This window comes from Dermacentor andersoni, chromosome 1 (assembly GCF_023375885.2).
Source record: "Dermacentor andersoni chromosome 1, qqDerAnde1_hic_scaffold, whole genome shotgun sequence".
NCBI classification, from domain to species: Eukaryota; Metazoa; Arthropoda; class Arachnida; order Ixodida; family Ixodidae; genus Dermacentor; species Dermacentor andersoni.
Window position 1 is genome coordinate 223,171,719 of NC_092814.1, and position 20,142 is coordinate 223,191,860.

General features: G+C 41.5%; 1 protein-coding gene across 1 annotated transcript in view; it reads left to right on the plus strand.

Moving 5' to 3' along the window:
- Nucleotides 1-1,351: 1,351 nt before the first annotated feature.
- LOC126548480 (F-box only protein 7-like) overlaps nt 1,352-20,142 on the plus strand; it is a 70,978-nt gene continuing 52,187 nt past the window's right edge. Inside the window, exons 1-6 of the mRNA XM_050196676.3 lie at nt 1,352-1,564; nt 2,479-2,544; nt 7,365-7,527; nt 17,084-17,255; nt 17,829-17,912; nt 18,303-18,398. Coding sequence (XP_050052633.1) covers nt 1,512-1,564; nt 2,479-2,544; nt 7,365-7,527; nt 17,084-17,255; nt 17,829-17,912; nt 18,303-18,398 — 634 coding nt within the window. The 5' untranslated portion in view covers nt 1,352-1,511. The remainder of the gene's footprint in view (nt 1,565-2,478; nt 2,545-7,364; nt 7,528-17,083; nt 17,256-17,828; nt 17,913-18,302; nt 18,399-20,142) is intronic.

Below are 20,142 nucleotides of genomic sequence, written 5' to 3' on the forward strand. Positions count from 1 at the left end.
ATGGTCATTACGCACACACCTGGCCATACTGGTGGCTGCAATAGTGATGCCAATAGTGGCAGCATCCGTCTTGGCGGTGCTTATGGTACAGGCAATGCATCAAACAGGCATCATCTCCCTCTGAAGACACCTATTTTGGTGTGACTCTTTAATCGCCTGAAACTAGTCACAACAAGCAAATTTGTTATTACTGGAGGTTGCAGAGAATTCAGTAAACAGATTGGGGCCATTAATGGCCCCAATCTGTACCGTACAATACCATATAAAAAAAATTTTTACATGGTATTCCTCGCCCATTTTTTTGGTCAATTGGTTGCTGTAGGTGAACAAAACAGATGAACAGTCTAAATACGGTACACAGCCCCAGTCGCTTCAATGCATGGTCAAGTGGGGCCAACATACTGGTCTCTGAAGTGAATTATGGCACATGTTGAGGCACTGGCCAGTCTGCCCTATGCACATTTGACCAAATATACACATAGTCACAGGAACATACTCAGTTAAATTATGGGGTTTTACGTGCCAAAACCACTTGATTATGAAGCACGCCTTAGTGGAGTCCGACTCCTGAATAATTTCGATTACCTGGGGTTCTTTAACCTGCACCTAAATCCAAGTACACGGGTGTTTTTGCATTTCGCCCCCATCGAAATGCAGTCGCCGTGGCCGGGATTGTCGAGGTACATCCCGAGATGGGTTCTGTTGCTATCGCACGGTTTGCCGTTTGCGGCATATTATTTAAATTAATGCGTGCGGTCTTTCTTCGCGATGGAACTTCTATAGGGGCTGGTCTGTCCGTATCCCCTCGTGGCCTTTCTTTTGGTACAGTCACATCCTGGCTTATACCCTGGTCACACGCGGCACTTTCGATCCCGATTGAGTTCTCTATCGCGATTGACTCCCTTAATACCACCCAGTCTGTTCATTGGCTCAACATTTGCGGCAATAATTTTACCAATAATTTTTATTGTAAGAATATTGTGGATCCCAGTAAAACTTATGAGGTAGTTCGAATTGCAACAATACGCAACACAGTTCAACTAACGTTTCTTCCACCAAATGTGGAGCCATTGCCCATGAGAGCATTACTGTGTTTCACTAAAATAGTTATAAATGAGATATGCCAGGCTTCCACCAAATGTGGAGCCATTGCCCATGAGAGCATTTCTGTGTTTCACTATATAAAATAGTTATAAATGAAATATGCCAGGCTAATAATATAAAGCGCTGGTTGTAAAAATTTATTTTCCTTAATATACGAAGCCAGTTCTTAAGTTCCTAGATATTTTTTGCTTAAGCAGAAAATCTACGGGCTTGAGAAACAAAAACGAAACTGGCAACCGAACCGCGTGCTCCCGCCATGCTTCAGTCTCCCGTGCTGCGCAAATGAATTCGGTGCTGCTGCTGTGGTCTGCAGCAAAAAAATTGCACTAAGAACTCCAACCTTGGGCGGCCTGAGAAGAGAAGACATACGTAATTTTAAATGTGGTAACTTCTGCAAAGGTCTCTCCATGTCAAGCCTAGGGGCTGGCAAGTTTGGAACGAAAGCTGTGTCAGTGATGAGGTACGTAAACACTGCACATATGAATACTTTCGCTTTTGTAGAAAACGTACTCTACTACGTCCACAGTTACATTAGATCACCTAGCTTCCTGCATTCTTTTGAAAACTATTCACTTGAATCATTCTTAGGGGCGCGGATGACATTCATGCGCAATAGTCTTTATTCCATGCGTCATTTTCGACATCGGCGTTAAGCTTGCATGTGCGATAAATCCACTTTTGTTAACTTTCGCTATGTCCTTACGTGTTATAAGAACTACCATTGCAATCATTGTGAGCCATCAACACCGGTTCGTCGTTAATCGAAGTTGAAGCCTTTCACGAACACATGTTTTGCATTCGTACTACCTGCGTGACGCGTAAATTCTTTTTGAACTGTGCTGTTAGTTCTTCCCGCAAAGTCGCATTGACCATTGACTTGCTGCATCAGATCTGATCGATAGCGGCCTTAAACGGTTGTGGCCTTACACTGGAATGTGTGGATGCATTTACGTTATTTAAAGCGGCAATTGCAAAAAAAAAAAGAAAAAAAAAAAGAAAAGACGCTTTTGCGGTGTCATCGCCCCTATTTCACGCCGCGCGATAGCCACGGCATTTTAATCGACGAGATGTGTGTGTATTACCACGCCGGAATTTAATGCGAACGGTAAGAAACTAGAGCGCAGCGCTTCTTGCGTTTAAATGCCTCAAATTGAAATCTGCGATCCTTGCTTATTTGAGTGCTGCTATATGCCCTCTAGCTCCAAAATGTCTATCATCACACCACTGTCGCGTCGCACACTTGTGAATGTTGAAAGGAATTATATTTATCCTGATGATTGCAGCGCAGTAAGCACACGGGGCAGCTGCGGACTCGCGACATGATTATTTGAAACCTCAAAAACATTTATGTATGCATCTTACTCTGTTGCCCAGACGTCAACAGTACAAGCAACAAACAGCTACACCCGTGCATGGTCAGTTCTGCGTCTGGGTTCCAAAGTAAGGTATATATATTTCTGTGTGCCTTTAAATAAAATTGAGTTGCAATTCATTACTGTTCATGAGTGCTTCAAGTCATCCTGTGTGTGCTGTGCTGTAATAATCAAAATGAATGTCAACTAACTTAACCCAAGTATCAGTTTTGCTTTCTGGTTTATTCTGTTGTGTTTGCGTTTCATTTCGGCGTTGTAGTACCAATGGGCCTCTATTTCAGCCGGTAGCAAAGGGAATACATTTTGGCCAGTGTAGCATGGCATAAGATGAACAATGCTATAGTATACATAGATTTAGGTGCACATTGAAGAATCCCAAGTGGTCCATATTTCTGAAGCCCCCCATAATTTTTAGTAGTATATATACACCAGACATTTTTTCAGAAATGCATCCCTTGAGTGTTGCTCAGACGTTTTTGTACTATGCCTTTGGGAATGGATAGTTTATTTTGACATGCTGACAAACAGAAACATCAAAATTCTTCTGCAGAGAACTACATTCAGTATGCAGCCTGAAGACTGCATTTTCAATTTTCATAGCAATTGTCATTTTTTGCCACCATTGGGAGTCTAAAAAACTGAACTGAAGGCATTGTTAAAACTTTCCTCAGTCATGTTGCACTTGCCAAATTGGAAAATGCAAATTATCACTTTGGCTAATTTAGCAAATTTTTTTACAGTAGCAGGGAAGGCTGGGCAGACTCTTCTGGACTGTCTGATTTTCAGCTACAACTGCTACATCTCTTTACAAATGCATCAAACTTTAGCACATGCTTAGAGTTGCTCATTTTTCTTATTTTCCAATAATATGAATGCAATTCTGTTCTTGTTGCCTCTCTATTGCTTTTATTCATTTGGCTTTCAGTAACATAAGTACAAGGCACTATATGAAATGCTTTTTACCATGTGGAGTTATAACCCTGTGCAACAGCTTGCCTAGTGATTCGATATTTTCAGTTTCAGCATAGCCTCCGCAAATAGTATGATCGTTATTAGATTTACCTGACATAGTACCTGGAAGTTCCAGCAGTAGCTCAAGGTGCCTGGCTATCCAGCCTGCTTTCAAAGCTGGGTTGTGATTTTCTAGCGATGCCTTTTCCCAATGCTAATGCCTTTCGGTGCTTTTCATGTTCGTGAGTGGTGAAGCGACGCTCTGCCCACGGCAGAGTGTCACATGCGGCCACTTACGAATGCAAAAAGCATCGAAAGGCATTAGCATCGGATAAGGCATCGCTACAAAATACCGGCCTTGATGAAGAATGTTCAACCAAGTACAGTGGTAGTGGACATTCTCCCCACCGTGACAGTCATTGCTTCAAAAATCTATTCGAGTTCATAAAAAAAAGGGGGGGGGGGAAACAGAAGCTTGTCAATTGCAAGATGTCAGCACCAAAGAATTCTTTTGTGATTAGTGATGTATATGTATTTATTACCATTACGGAACAACTGCTTCTCCACGTAGCATGAGCATCATCATGGCTAATGTAAAGTGCAGCAAAATCCACATTATTCTTTTTTTCTAGCATGGTGTAACTTTTGTAACAGTTGAAAAATACTCACAAGGCCAATATTTTGTATATTTCATGTACTACATTAGCTGTAGACTACGTATCCGCATGTTTGCTGCTAGTTTTTCATTTCGTTTTTGAATTGAAATTGACATTTATGCAAATGTGACTTTTTACACACTTAGGAGAAGGGCGAGAGACAACAATGCCTGATGGGGCCCTCTCTCCTATCGGTTGAAAACATGGCTGTGATTTTGTAGTGATGCCTTTTTTGATGCTATTCCTCTTCGTGCTTTTCATGCTTACTCAGCGGTCAGAACAAGCTACAATGTTCTGCTTGCATTATCAATGGGATCAGCCAACTGTAAACAATGGGTGATAAGAGTGGCATAGAAAAGCGAGTGCAAGGCATCATTACAAAATTTGCAGCCAAGATCTATGGAAGGCTGAGCCTACTTTAATATATCAGAAAATGGCAGTGTTTGTGTACTGTGAAGCTGAATTATGCTGGGAATTTACTAATGCTAATATCAAGAAAAATGTTCTGCATAAGTCCATCCTTCATATTACGCCATGGTTATAAGTAGGAGATAGTGCTCGTAGCAGACTAGCTATATGTAGGATATTTCTTGAAAAAAAAAAAAAAGGACTTCCCTTGGATGTTTTTTATTTCAGTTGTCGTTATTCAAAGTATACCTGTAAGATGTGGTTTGTGCCACTAGTGAAGTGCTGTTGCTTATTGTGGCATGCACCATGCAGCTTATCTAGTAGCATCAATTGTCACCGGAAAGTTGGTATGTTACCTGTCAAGGTTGCCCAGTGGTAGTTGATTTCTGCCATAGTGTTGTCGCTGCAACAGACACAATGAGACATTGATTTAACATTCCTGTAATGCTGTTTCTAAGTTGCATGTTGCATAATATTTAACTAATGCTCAAGTAACATTTCAGTGACAAAAACTGCTTTTTATCTGCAGTGACACTGTTAATGTGACTACATGCATTGAAGTTTTCACCATATTGTGGCTCCAGAGGCAATTATTAAATTTGTATTTATTTGCGTTCTTTCCTATGGTTTCGAGGGGACTAACTATTTGCTGTTTGCAAACTACTGGGTGTATCGAGATGAAACTTTGTAGCATTGAGAAGTGATGTGCTTGTGAGGAACATGCTGGAGAAATTTTGAAAGTTGCAGATTTACTGTATAGACTCATGTAGTGGCCACACCATGTAAGGGCTGCACCCCCTAATTGGCAGCCCGAAATTGGAAAGAAGAAAAAATTTCAGCAAAAAAGCAACCGTGTTCAGTTCCCCGATGCCATACACGTGCAACAGCGAATTTTCGTGTGCTGCGCACTCCTGCGTGCCCCTACTTGATAACGAGAGCTGTGCGTTGACCTCTGATGCAATGGTACATTTGGGGATCCGGGGTGTGCAGTAGTCATTGCCTGTGCCGACATCATTTTGACCAAAAGGTTCAGTCCTGTGCAAGGGCTGCACCTTGTCAAAACTGTGAAAAATAAGAGCGGCCCTTATACAAGTCTACACGGTATTGGGAGCACTGTAGGAAATTTCCAAATTGACCTTTGGAGCCTTTAAAACACTCTGTAAGCAAAGTGTTTTACATTTCTGCTTTTGTCTTTGCACACACATATAGGGGAGACCCTGTTGGCTTATAATAAAACAATTGAAAGTATGTTTCTAAGTTCCGGAGTACTCATTTGAGAGTATTAAGTGGAAGTGGTCATACATTCAATGTTGCTGGCAATGGTAAAACAACTGTGGCTCGGCACAGTGTAGCATCGAAAAATAGCTCCATGGGAACCAGAAATCCCAATTTAGCGGGAAAAATGTCTGAGGCTATAAGAATGACTGTTCCAGGAACCATAGCCTCTTTTGTCTCTAACTCTGCTTCTCTGGAGTTTGTGCTATGGTTGTGTAATGTCACACAAGCCCACTATGATTTTTCGTGTTGCATAAAGTCAGCAGTAGGCAAAACTAGTGGCTTCATTGTATCTGTAGGTGCATATTTCAGCCTTAATACATGTAGAAAGAGCGGATACTGAGTCAATCAAATGTTGTTTGCATGTGTTTGGCATGTGTGGTAAATTTCCCTTCTAGCATGGTGCACAAATCAGGGTTTGTGAAGGTTTACTGCAACAAAATTTCACTGTGGCTAAATTGATTAGAAATGTGTACTATATACTATCGAAGCAACCTCAGTAAAGCTGTGAGGCAGGCACCTGTCCAATTCTTGCATTAATAGCCTTCAAATAGTATCTAAGCACATGACACATGCATTTGGTAGTTAGCGGATATGGTGCGAATCCCACACACTGCTCAATCTCTGAGATCTATGCTGTGGAGCCACTCTGGTTCTTAATGTTTCAGGTTCTGTCATGTCCGATGAGTGGTAATGGCAACATCTTTTTTTTTTTTTTCCAGTTTTGTTTTTAGAATATTAACATCTATTTTTGTGAGATTTTTGTCACACATCCACTCACATTTCAATCACAACATTTTTTGTGGAGCCTGCAAAATGATGAGGCTTTATGAGGCTAAATATAAGGTTAAATATAAGGTATAAATAACCTTTTATTTATACCATCTGAGGATATGCAGTTTCAGTGATCCAAAATTTTGTTTCAGTTAATCTTTAATTTCACCATAATATTGCAAAATGTCATGCACATTCAACCAGGGGAAATGATACAGTTTTGTTATAACTGGAAAACTGAAAGACTGAAGCTAGGCACATATCTTGCCATCACCAAACCTAGACTAAAGTCTTTTTCTATATTCGACAACATGCAGTGTATGGCTTAACATTTCCTTTGTGTTGCTTGCAGGCAGCACTGCAGCAAAGCTGAATTTTAATAAATGTCTCTTTATGTTTGATAATGTTTCTATTACTTCATTGAATGCCATGCAACCAAATACAGCAGCTGCAACATTTCAGTAGTCTTGTGGCAATAATTTGTCTTGTTATGGATACACCTAATTAAGGTTTTTTTTGTTTGCTAAGCTAGCATTTGGTAAGTTTCCAATTTGATGGGTTGATAAACAGTAGTAGAATAAAGACTGCTGCTGAACATTTCAGCAGAGGGACTTGTCTTTATCAGTGCCTTTCAACAACCCCTTGTCGAAATGTTGGCTTCAGCGACATTCCTTGTTCGACTACTGCTCATCACTAAAAGCCTTGATCTTCCTGTGAACTTGTCTTGTTTGCATTTTCATGAGTTGTGGGATTAGATTGAACAAAATAATTTTGTTTAAAGATTTCTTTTCAACTACTACTTTCTCGTTACTTCATAATGTAGGGAACAAGCACGACCACAATATTGCTACCAGGTACAAGATTTCACCATGCCGCTCCCGAAACAGTTGGAAGATTTGCACATGACGTGCAACATAAACCATCCCCGTGAAGCTCTGGCCCTTGCAGTCCATGTGCTCATGACTGAAGTTGGGTTTGAGCTAGAAGTAAGCATTTCATTATAATTTGCCCGATTTTCTTCTGAGTCTTCTTTTTTTCCTGTTTTGACTGTGTTGCTATACTGTTTTGACTTAACAAGCAAGATCAGCACTATGATTTTAAGCAAGAATCATAACAGCTGAAATTTTTGTTTGTACTTAACAAAATGTAAGAAGAGCAGAGTGACTTTTCAGAAAGAACTTGGTATGGGTACACCTTTGAAACTTGGAGTAGTTGTTGGGACATGAATAATCTCGGTCTTTAATGCACAGCATCTGCATGGCTTGAATTGAAAGCAACCTCAGATAGTAGCTCTCAGAACAAAAATATGTTTGCATTCGAAATGATTGAGTCATCACTGCTACTGGCAGTTCCATCATTGTGTTAATTTATATATAAATATATAATGAATGGTTTGATCAAACTTTCTAGCATGTAGCGATATTAATATTTACATTATTAGTACTTACAAGTATTTACTTATTAGTACTTACATTATTGCAAAAACAAAATTATAGACATAAACAGACCTTTGGTAGTTGGAGCTTTTATCATCATCTGTTGTTGTTGTTGTTGTTGTTGTTATTATTATTATTATTATTATTATTATTATTATTATTATTATTATTATTATTATTATTATTATTATTATCATCATCATTTCATTTAGATATACTGGTGGTGACTGAGTTGCCATAACATTCTGCTGCTGATCCCGAGGTCATGGGTGTGATTTCAGGCTGCAGTGGATGCATTCTGTTAAAGGCAAGATGCAAAAATGCTTGTGTACTGTGCTTCGTGTACACGTTAATGCAACACAAGAGGTCGAAATTAATCCAAAGCTCTCTACTATACAATCCCTCATAACCCACTGTGTGGTTTTGCTACGTTACATTTTACCAGTTAATTTTAATTTCATTTATAACAAGGTACAAGACATTTGTGTGAAGCCATGTAAGTCCATAGCCAACTAGGCTAGTATTAGACCCATTGCAAGAAATGCTATTACAAACGATCTACAGCAAATGAAACGTAGCATTTCATGAGAAAAATATAACATAGCAGTACATTCAAGCTATCCATAACAAAAGGATAGATAACTGGGTGAGTTGGTACTCTTGCTTCGTGAAAGAAGCAGTTTGAAACATGCAACATGAAGGGCAAGAAGAAGCATAAGAACAAGTGTTAAATTCGAGAAACGTACTCTTCAGATAGAGCAAAGTTATTGAATGTCAAATGTTAATGTGGCTTTCAATGTTAGTTGGGAGGTATGGGCTTGCAGTCCTTTGCTCAACATCATCAATTCATCAGCCTATTTTATGGCTACTGCAACAAAGTCGTCTTGACAGTAATCTTTAATTAGTCCTGTCTTGCATCCTGCAACAGCATACTGTGCTTGCAAATTTTCTAATCTCATCACACCACCTTATCCTTTGCCATCCTCAACTGCATTTCCCTTCCTTATATAACCATTCTATTGCTCTAACAGAGCTCTAGTGGTTTATGTATTATATTGTGATGGAGGTGAGATGTAGGCGAAGGTTATATTTACAAAGAAAGCTAGGGCAAGAGAAGATGTCTGATCCGGCCCACATGCAAGCGCCCTCAACGTCGTCATCACCGCTCTGCCAAACCTCACCATCATCCATGCATTGATTGCTCCGTAACATCACCCTCCGGCGGTAGAAGCACCATCCTGGCGCTTGCTACGAAGGTGAGGAACTAGAAGGGCAATATGACTTCAGCCAGGAAGCGTGAACAACATCACTTGGTAGCGAGGAGGTCAAAGAAGCACGGCCCTGGGGTATAATCTCGTAATTGATGATACTTGGTTGACACAGCACCTTGTAGGGCCCGGTGTAACGTGGGAGGAGCTTCTCTGATAGGCCGACATGGTGGCATGACGACCATTGGAGGATCAGAGAGCCAGGTGTGAAGTGCACACTTCTGTGTTGGCTGTCATAACGGGACTTTTGGGAGTCTTGTGAAGCACAGAGTCGGTCGTGGGCAAGTTGACTAGTAGCATGGGCTCGAGCAAGGGATGTCACTGGCATATTCAGTAGGCGAGTGAGAAGCTGACGGAAGGAGAGTCTCAAATGTCAATGCAGGATGTTGGCCAAACGGTAAATAAAACGGTGAATATCCAGCGGTGCCATGCCATGATGAATTGTATGTGAAAGTAACAAATGTTAACGTGCTGCCCCAGTCACGGTGATCAGGTGAAACATACATGGCCAGCATCTCAGTTAGCGGTCGGTTCAGGCGCTTGGTCAGCCCATTCGTCTGTGGATTATAAGTGGCGGTGACCTTATGTTCAGTGGAGCAGGCATGAAGGACGTCATCTAACACTCGTAAGAGGAAGTACCTCCCGCGGTCAGTGATGAGCTGCCGAGGGGCGCCATGATGTAGAATTATGTCGTGGAGCAGAAAGTCGGTGATTTCTGTGGAACAGCTTGTCGGCAGAGCCCTGGTGAGTGAGAAGCACGTGGCGTAGTCTGTCGCAACCACAACCCATTCATTTCCCAAGATGGACATAGGGAAAGGGCCTAGGAGGTCCAAGCCAACACGGAAGAATGGCTCTGCAGGGATATCAATAGGTTGTAGCTGGCCTGCAGGCAGTGCTCAAGGGCACTTGGGACATTGGCAGCGTTCACAAGCAGTGACATAGCACTGCACTGAACGGTTTACACCAGGCCAAAAAAAAAAAAAACCACGACACCGGATGCAGGTGTATGTACGCGAGACACCTAGGTGACCAGCATTTGGTACATCATGAAGCTGGTGAAGAACACTGAAGCATAGATGATGAGGTAGCACAAGCAGAAGCTCTGGGTCATCTGAGCCAAGATTTAAACGATACAGAATGTTGTCATGTAGCTTAAACAGGTGAACAGAATGGTCTGGTGATGGAGCGGTCAGATGGTTGATAATGAGCTGTAAAGATGTGTCTCGTTGCTGTTTGGTGGGGATATCATCTGAAGCAAGGATAGACAGTATGCAGGCATCTGAGTCAGCGTCAATGAGGTTGGGAGCATCAACAGGGTGACGTGACAAGCAATCTGCGTCTCGGTGCAATCGTCGTCCAGATTTGTAGTGCATAACAAACGACTATTCTTGGAGCCGTAGTGCCCCATGGCCGAGACATTTAGACGGATGCTTGAGCGATATGAGAGCCAGCAGAGGGCATGATGGTTTGTAATCACAGAAAAAGTTCGGCCAAACAAGTAAGGTCTAAATTTGGTGACAGCTCACATTAAAGCAAGGCACTCGCATATAATGATGGAAAAGTTATGGTGGAAAAGTGAATGATGGAAAAGTAATGGTGGAAAAGTGAATGATGGGAAAGTAATGGTGGAAAAGTGAATGATGGAATTATGAAAGAAGAGAACAGGTGTAGGCAATCACACATTCCTTGCCGTGCTGTTTTTGGCCAAGGACAGCCCCAATTCCCTGACCACTGGCATCGGTGCGAAGTTCTGTAGGTGATGAGGGGTCGAAATGGGCCAGTATTGATGGTGTAGTGAGTAGAGGGATGAAGGCAGAAAACGAAGCTACTTTTTCGGGTCTCCACATGAAAGGAACATCTTTCTTCAAGAGTTCAGTAAGAGCACAGGCGATGTCCGCGAAGTTCCGGACAAAGCGACAAAAGTAGGAACATAATCGTATGAAACTCCGGACGTCTCTGGCTGAGCACGGCACTGCTCGCACTTTGTCGGGTTCTGGTTGAACACTGGCAGCATTAACAAGGTCACTGAGCATAGTTATTTGGCGTCGCCCAAAACGGTACTCGGCAGAGTTCACCTGAAGATTGGCTCGACGGAGGGCTACCAGAATAGCCGATAAATGGGCGAGATGGCTGTCAAATGTATGCGAGTAAACAATGACATTGTCCAAGTAGCATAGACAGATGGACCACTTATATCCTCACAGCAGAGAGTCTATCATACTTTCAAAAATTGCTGGGGCTTTACATAGTCCGAATAGCATGACCTTGAATTGGTACAGGTCATCTGGCATAATAAATGCAGTTTTTTCGCGGTCCATAGGGTTGACTGAAATCTGCCAATAGCCGGACCGAAGGTCGATGGATGCATAATATTGGGCTCCATGAAGACAGTCGAGGGTGTCATCGATGCGAGGCAAAGGGTAGACATCTTTAGAAGTTTAGTTTGTTCAAACACCGATAACACAGAAATGCCAGCTGCCATCCTTCTTTTTCACAAGAACAACCCCACAGGCTAGACGAAGGTTTGATGACGTCTTTTATAATAATGTTGTCAACCTTGTTCTGGATGACTTGATGTTCATGATGGGATACACTATAACGATGCTGGTGTATAGGGTTAGCATCACCAGCGTTGATTTGATGACTCATGACAAATGTTTGGCCTAGAGGGCGACCTTCAAAATCAAAGGTGTCACGATAGAATGCCAGGACGTGGTAAAGATCTTGAGCTTGCACCCGAGTCAGATTGGGAGCAATCATCTTGTTAATCTCGTTGAGAGACGAAGGAGCGAAGTTGGCAGAGCAAGAAGAATCGAGTAGATAAAGAATCGCCAATAAAGTTACGCTTATTTTTTACCGGTTCATACGTTCCTGAAAAACAAAATTTTTCGGCACCAATGTTCAGTACGTCACCAAAGTGCGATTGCATGGTACGTTTTCCAGCCATTAGATCCCATGCAAACAAGAAAATGCGCGAGGCACGCGCGATTGGCATGGTATATAGATTCCCGCCACAGCAACTTCACCGCAATACTTGCCCACCCGTCTCATGTGAAAACGCGGCGAGCACTCAGTTTCTCAATTTGGTACCAGGGAATCCGCAGCTTTATTGCTCACAACTTTGCCTTTGGAAAATTGTGCAAGATTACCTTCACCGATGTTCCATGACATTTGCATTGTGGCACAGTAAACATGTGGTTATTCTTTGTCCGTTGATCAATTGTCGCAGTTACAAAAAGGGCACGGTACTCCACTGCTACGGCCATCAGTCTAGCCTTTGCATCTTATCTCACACGCTATCGCTGATAGGGCCTATGAATGTCAACATATTGGCGGCGAGCTTCCCGCGATGGCTTGTCACTGACCACTCTGCTGGCCGCACTGCTTAGGCTGCTAGGCCTAACCAGCGCCATTTTGTCAGGAGTCGGCAACTAAAGTTGTGGTCTCATGCCAGTTGACACAACGGCAACTTTGTGCATGGCTGCCGTGTCTGTCATTATTATTTTAGTGCTAGGGGTAAGTGGCGGTGCTGCAGGCAAGTACGAAAAATTTGGCTCTGAAAACTTCGTCGGTGACTGTTTTTGACATTCTTGCTACCAAATAAATATTTTGAAACCCCTGCAAACAAAAATTTGTTTGGCTATAACTAAAACTGAATTGGGTGCCACATTTTCGATTTCATTATAGCAGTAGAGTTACTACTATATAGCAGTAAATAATAGCATGCCCAACCAAATTTTATATTTACCTCATTATATCTGTTTTTGTTATGTTGAGGTTTGACTGTATACTTTTCTTTTCCTAAGATAGTGACAAGATGCTTTTCATTACTTGATGAGAATGCCTGCCATATGCATCATCATCATCATCATCATCATCATCATCATCCTATTTTATGTCCACTGCAGGACGAAGGCCTCTCCCTGCGATCTCCAATTACCCCTGTCCTGCGCCAACCGATTCCAACTAGCACCCACAAATTTCCTAATTTCGTCGCACCACCTAGTCTTCTGCCGTCCTCTACTGTGCTTCCCTTCTCTTGGTATCCATTCTGTCACCCTGATGGTCCAATGGTTATCTAATCTGCGCATTACATGACCTGCCCAGTGCCATTTTTTTGTCTTAGTACCTATTAGAATATCGTCTATACCCGTTTGCTCTTTGATCCAAACTGCTCTCTTTCTGTCTCTTAAAGTTATGCCTAGAATTCTTCGTTCCATCACTCTTTGCGTGGTCCTTAACTTGTTCTCAAGCTTCTTTGTCGGTCACCAAGTATCTGCCCCATATGTCAGCACCGGTAAAATGCACTGATTGTATACCTTCCTTTTCAATGATAACGGTAAGCTCCCAGTCAGGAGCTCACGATGTCTGCCGTATGCGATCCAACCCATTTTTATTCTTCTCTGAATTTCCTTCTCATGGTCAGGGTTCCCTGTGATTAGTTGACCAAGATAAATGTACTCCTTCACAGACTCTAGAGGCTGACTTGTGATCTTAAACTCTTGTTCCCTTGCCCAGTTATTTATCATTATCTTTGTCTTCTGCATATTAATTTGCAACCCCACTCTTACACTCTCCCTGTTAAGGTCCTCAATCATTTGTTGTAACTCATCTGCAGTGTTGCTGAATAGAAAAGTGTTATTGGCAAACCGAAGGTTGCTGAGGTATTCGCCGTCGATCCTTACCCCTGAACCTTCCCAGTTTAATAGCTTGAATACTTCTTCCAAGCACGCAGTGAATAGCATTGGAGAGATTGTCTCCTTGTCTGACCCCTTTCTTTATAGGTATCTTCCTACTTGTGTAGAATTAAGGTGGCTGTGGAATCTCTGTAGATATTTTCCAGGGTATTTACGTAAGCGGTCTATACTCCTTGATTATGCAATGCCTCTATGACTACTGGTATCTCTACTGAATCAAATGCTTTTTCCTAATCTATGAAAGCCATATAGAGAGGCTTATTGTACTCTGCGGATTTCTCGATAACCTGATTAATGACATGGATGTGATCCATTGTAGAGTATCCCTTCCTGAAGCCAGCCTGTTCCCTTGGTTGACTTAAGTCCAGTGTTTCCCTTATTCTATTGGAAATTATTTTGGTAAATATTTTATATAATACTGGGAGTAAGCTAATGGGCCTATAATTTTTCAGTTCTTTAACGTCTCCCTTTTTGTGGATTAGTATAATGTTTGCATTCTTCCAGTTTTCTGGGACCCTTGCAATCAATAGACACTTCGTATAGATAGCCACCAGTTTTCCTAGCATTATGTCTCCTCCACCTTTGATTAAATAGACTGTTATTCCATCCTCTCCTGCCGTTTTTCCCCATTTCATGTCTTGCAAGGCCCTTCTGACCTCATCTCTAGTTATAGGAGGAGTTTCTGTATACTGCTCATTATTGTTTCGAATAGAATACTCTCGAGTCCTCTGGGTACTGTACAGGTCAGTATAGAATTCTTCCGCTGCTTTTATTATACCTTCGAGATTGCTGATGATATTAACCTGTTTATCTTTCCTTATCTTTCAGTGTATACATCTTGGTTTGTCCTATGCCAAATTTCTTCTCACTGATTTCAGGCTGCGTAAATTTTTTACGGCTTCTTCAGTCTTTCTCAAGTTATAATTTCGAATAACACTTATTTTCGCTTTGTTGATCAGTTTTGGCAGTTCCGCGAATTCTATCTTATCTCTGGAGTTGGACACTTTCATTCTTTGTTATTTTTTTATTAGGTCCTTTGTTACTTCGGAAAGCTTGCCTACAGGTTGTCTTGATGCCTTGCCTCCCACTTCGATTGCTGCCTCTGAAGCCAGCCTTGTTACGGTTTCATTCATTACCTCTGTCATCATCATCATCGCGCTGTTCTAAGGCTGCATATTTGCAAGTACCAGCCTAAATTTGTCTGCTGCTGCCCTTACTGCCTCTAAGTTGACCTGTTTTTTTCTTGACCAATTTTACTCTTTCTCTGTTCAAATTGAGGTGAATCCTAGCCCTCACTAACCTATGATTACTGCACTTTACCCTACCTATCACTTCTACATCCTGCACTATGCTGGCATCGGCAGAAAGTATGAAATCAATTTCCTTTTTTGTTTCATCATTAGGGCTTTTCCAGGTCCACTTTCTGTTGCAAAGTTTCCTGAAAAGGGTGTTCATTATTCTCAGCTTATTGCTTTCTGCGAATTCTACCAGCATCTCTCCTCTAGCGTTTCTAGAATCGACGCCATAGTTGCCATTTGCCTGTTCACCTGCCTGCTTTTTCTCCACTTTCGCATTGAACCATATGCATTCTAGCCCATTTTTATTTGTCTGGAGATTTCCTCAGGATCTCATTAGGACCAGGGATTTTTAATGTCCACCAAATGCATGGCACAGGGGTGCTTTCGCATTTTGTTCCCATCGAAATGCAGCCGTCGTAGCAGGGATTTGATCTCCTGACCTTGTGCTTAGTGCTTGACTTAGTTGAGCATATTTCTTCACAACTTCAAGAGACTGACAACCGATTCTTTACTGCAAGCCCGGTACAGTCTGCTTCCATTAGTTCAACCCTGACGAGACTGACAAAATTGATCGAATTATCTGCTGGGTCGAATTAAACAAGATGCAGATAAAATGGCAAAACACACCGCTAATTCATTCATTAGTATTTGCTTGATTCTAGGTCTATTTCTTGGTTATGTATTTGTGGAAAGCATTCTGCATATAATAGCCTCCAGATCCTTGTCCGAGCTCACAATGTGCATTATATCATTTTTAGGGAACAATTCCAATGTAGGAGCATTAAGGGACTGACAGTTGATGTTCGTGGTACCTAAATTATTCAATGCAGTGCAAAGCGTCCAGTTCAACAGAAATTATGTGGAAAATGTCATGAAATATCCTTAAAAGAATTCTTCAATCTGTAGTCACAATATTGTTTATGTAGCCCTGTGCTGGAAACACCATCAAGTGAGCATGATAGCGATAGTATGCTGGCATGAGAGTGAAGTCAACACATCTGAACCCAGCTATAAGAAACTAATTGTTTTTTACCAAGGTGACTGTCATGTGTCTCATGCTTTCTGGACTGCTAATTGTTTCTACGGTAATATACGTGTTTATTTGATTTCCTGTCTGTCTTTTATTTTCCGACCATTTCCAAACGTAACTAAGATCCACCAGTAGTGCATGTCTGGCTAGAGTCTGGCAGTACAAACACGCCTTTATGAATAGAGTATTTGAGGCATAAATTGAAGGTGGTTTGCACCTCACATGCAGATCATAGGCCACCGTAGAGAACATTAGAGAACTTGCAAAGCCGCACATATGCACATACACTTTGTGCACCTCCATGCAGTGAAGAATGCAACCAGATGATGCTGTTCTGCCATTCCACTTATTGCTACGGTGGCAGCATTGTTTGTTAAATGTGAAGTTTATTTACATCATAGTGTACATTGAAAAGTGCACACACACATACATAACAAAAGCACTTTTAAGCAAGAAGCATGGTGCACTTAACGACACCTTGTGATTTAGTGGAGTGGCTCTAGTAGTACTGGTACCAAAGCGTCACATTAAAGTAGTATGGCATGCAGTTTTCGAGCTACTTTCTGTTCCAACTTAAAGTTATAATTCATCTTTCAACCTGCTAACATTCTGTTTGATTGTTTCAGTATACAGCACATTCTTCTCATTTCCACCCACATTGGTCAGTTGGTCTCTATAAAAATATGCAGTTGGTTGCATGTCCTGTGTGGTTTGAGTGCATCTGTCCTGCGCAAGAGGCAAGCAAGGAATAAAATTTATTAACTTACATATTTGAGCGTCTGATTTAGTACATATTGTTTTCATGGCTTGCAGGGCTGGCAAGAAACATTGCCTGATGGGAGCACAAGGGATCACCCTGCCACTGAGAATTTCTTTTGGGACAGGAGTGACTGCCTGATGAAAATTGGCTACAGCCATCCTACTTGCCCTGCTGTGTCCTTCCTTGTGGCATTCGTGCTGTTTGACCCAAGTGTCATAATCCATGGTAAGTTTTTGCTAAAGAGTTGCATGTCCAGTATTGTTGGATGTTTAGTGTTGTATACAGTACACTTGTGTACTGCGCATTAGGTTCATGTTGAAGAACGTCAAATGATCAAAATTAATACAGAGCCCCCCACTATGGCTTGCCTCATAATTAGCATTTGGTTTTGGCACATAAATAAATACCAAGAATTTCATTTCTTTTTAATAGACATTAAAATGAAACAATAAGTTAAGTTGGACTGTTATATTGTGCTTTTGGTATAGCAAAATGTTACTCTTGCCTTAAAAAGAGTTTTGATAAGCCAGAAAAGACGCAGGAATGAAAGATGGTTAGCAATGCCACACTATAGTGCTATAGTGCTGGTGACTGCTAATGAGGCTCAAAAGCATTTTTCTTTTTTTTTTGGTGGCCGATAAGATTTTGCATTTTATTGACCTATATGGTTATTGCACCACAGAGAGGCTTTGGATAGTAATGGTGTTTGACAGACAGCAGCTGCACTGTAACTAAATACTAAAACCATTAAGAACAGTTTATGAAAACATTCTTGTTTGCTGTTTTTTTCTTCTTTAGGGCTGGTTGCATTTGAAAACAACACGGAAGGGTTCTCACTTAACTTGAGGATTTCAGACTTCATCCAGAAAGCATTTCTGTCAGGTGGGTGGCTCTTCACATCTCATTCTCAATTTTGCTTTTTGCATCATGTAGCAATGACTCATGCCTCTGCACCATGGCACATTATAGAGCAGAAGATAAAGTAGCTGCTTTTTATCGATGTTAATTAGTATAATCAAGTGTGTGCATTATTCAAAGCAAGTCAAATTGTAGTGCTGAGAAATAGGCATTCCTTTAGGAGAACTATGCATCAGTAGTTACTGTTCTGGTGGCGACTTCCAAATAATTCTGATAATCTTTGTGCTATGAGCGTAAACATTGTTACACAGCTTTTTACACTACTACTGCAGTCTTCGTTAATAGTGATTGTGTTATCTTCATCGAAGTACAGGTATTTAAAAATTTTTTTTTTTTGCATTGATTCTTCTCCAGATCCAGAGCCGAACAAAGTGTATAAAAATCTCCCCTCATTGTCACGAGTTGTCAAGGATTCTGTAGCACTTCCGCTTCTTGGATGGGCCCAAAGTGGTTTGTATTATGTTTTTCTCAGCAGTGGTCATTGCTAAGAGGACGTTGTAGATTAGCAATAACTGGAGAAGCTATCCCTGCTCTGAGGCGCACTTTTTACTGTGCCCCAGAGCAGTAAAACATCCTGACCAATTTTGTTTATTTTGTGCCATTTAATATTTGAGATATGTTAGAATACTGCAGATAAGTTGAAAGCATCTTAAGCTGGTAGCCATGGCATTGGCACCTAAAGCAACACAAAAGTGAATTTCAGTTTTGTATGTTAGAGGCTCGATTGCGCAACATTTTAACGACACACACAGAAGAGAAACACACACCACAGCGCTCTGTGGTGTGTGTTTCTCTTCTGTGTGTCTCGTCAAAATGTTGCGCAATCGAGCCTCTAATATGCTATACCAACACGCCCAGCCCTCAACCTTGGGAAGTTTTGTATGTATGTTTAGACCATGCCATATAATGCGCTATTGTGGCAGTGTTCAGCACTATTAATTTATTTATAAAATGCATGAAGAGATGAAACAGCTGATGACTCCATTGGCAGTTGCCTTAACTGCTGCAAGCTATAGCTCAATAACATACATACAGTTGGTTAATAACTCACATCTTTCTTGGCTGTGTAGAAATTGCAGTCGTGCTTATGCCATATCTATATTTATGAGACTTCATAAAAAATGCAAGGGTAAGCAAGTTGTTATACCAATCCTGTTATAGGGGCCCTGAACAATTTTTTATTGAAGTGGAGAAACGCACTTGAAGGTAAAACAGGCTATTTCAGGAATGCTTTGCCGCAAAAAGTACTTCAATGCATTCAGCAGAAGTGAAGTTGTTGGCAGTTAAACACCCCTTTTGCGGCGCTTCCGCTCCTTCTTCAGTGCATTGCTCTGCAAAGGCTACGGCAGAGTGGAGCGTGCCCACAATGCTCCGCCTGTTGAACGTCGCCATGCCACACAGTTGAAATTTGATTTTCGGTGTTCATGTGGATGCCACTGCACTCAACTGCAATTTTCTATGGCAGCATGGTCAAAGCTACGTGCTCGAATGTTCGGAGCTTCTGGGCCGTGATCGGAGATCATTGTTCGAAACGTGCATTCAGTTTGCATTCAGTTTCGCCTCGTGATTGGCCTAGGCTGCGCCCGGCAACTGACGACTCTGCGCTGCTTAAGCCAATTGCGTGAGGCTAAACTGAACACAAAGTGAATGCGTGTTTTGAGCAACAATCTCCAACTGTACCTTGCTCTTGTGTTACTACAGCAAGTAGTGCCTACGTTTTGCTGGCGGTTTACAGAACCAGGAAAACCAGACATCGACACCAGAAAGCCAAAATTAAGAACAGCAAGTAATGGAAATCCTTTTCCTTAGCAAGCTTTTTATTTGTGATAAAATAAATATTCAATTCAATTGAAATAATAATTGGTACAATTTATTTTACGCTACGTAGCTTCCAGTTGCTTGCATTCACGCAATACATGCAGAAGCGTAGTAAAAAAGAAAATTTACCAATGATTACGATACTCCCTCATGCGAAATTTGAGCACAGCTCTATACGTGTTATCAGTTTGAGATATAGTGGCTGGTGTGGACAATCTGTCTTGTGCGGCACATTGCAAACAGAGTGAAGAGTGATGTGACTGTCTCGCTAACCGGGAGATCACGAAAAGCAGCACGTGGGTGACACGTGGGCGCGATTCACAGCAGCCACCATGTATAGACCTTCGTTCATGCAGCGTTTTGTTTCTGTATGTGG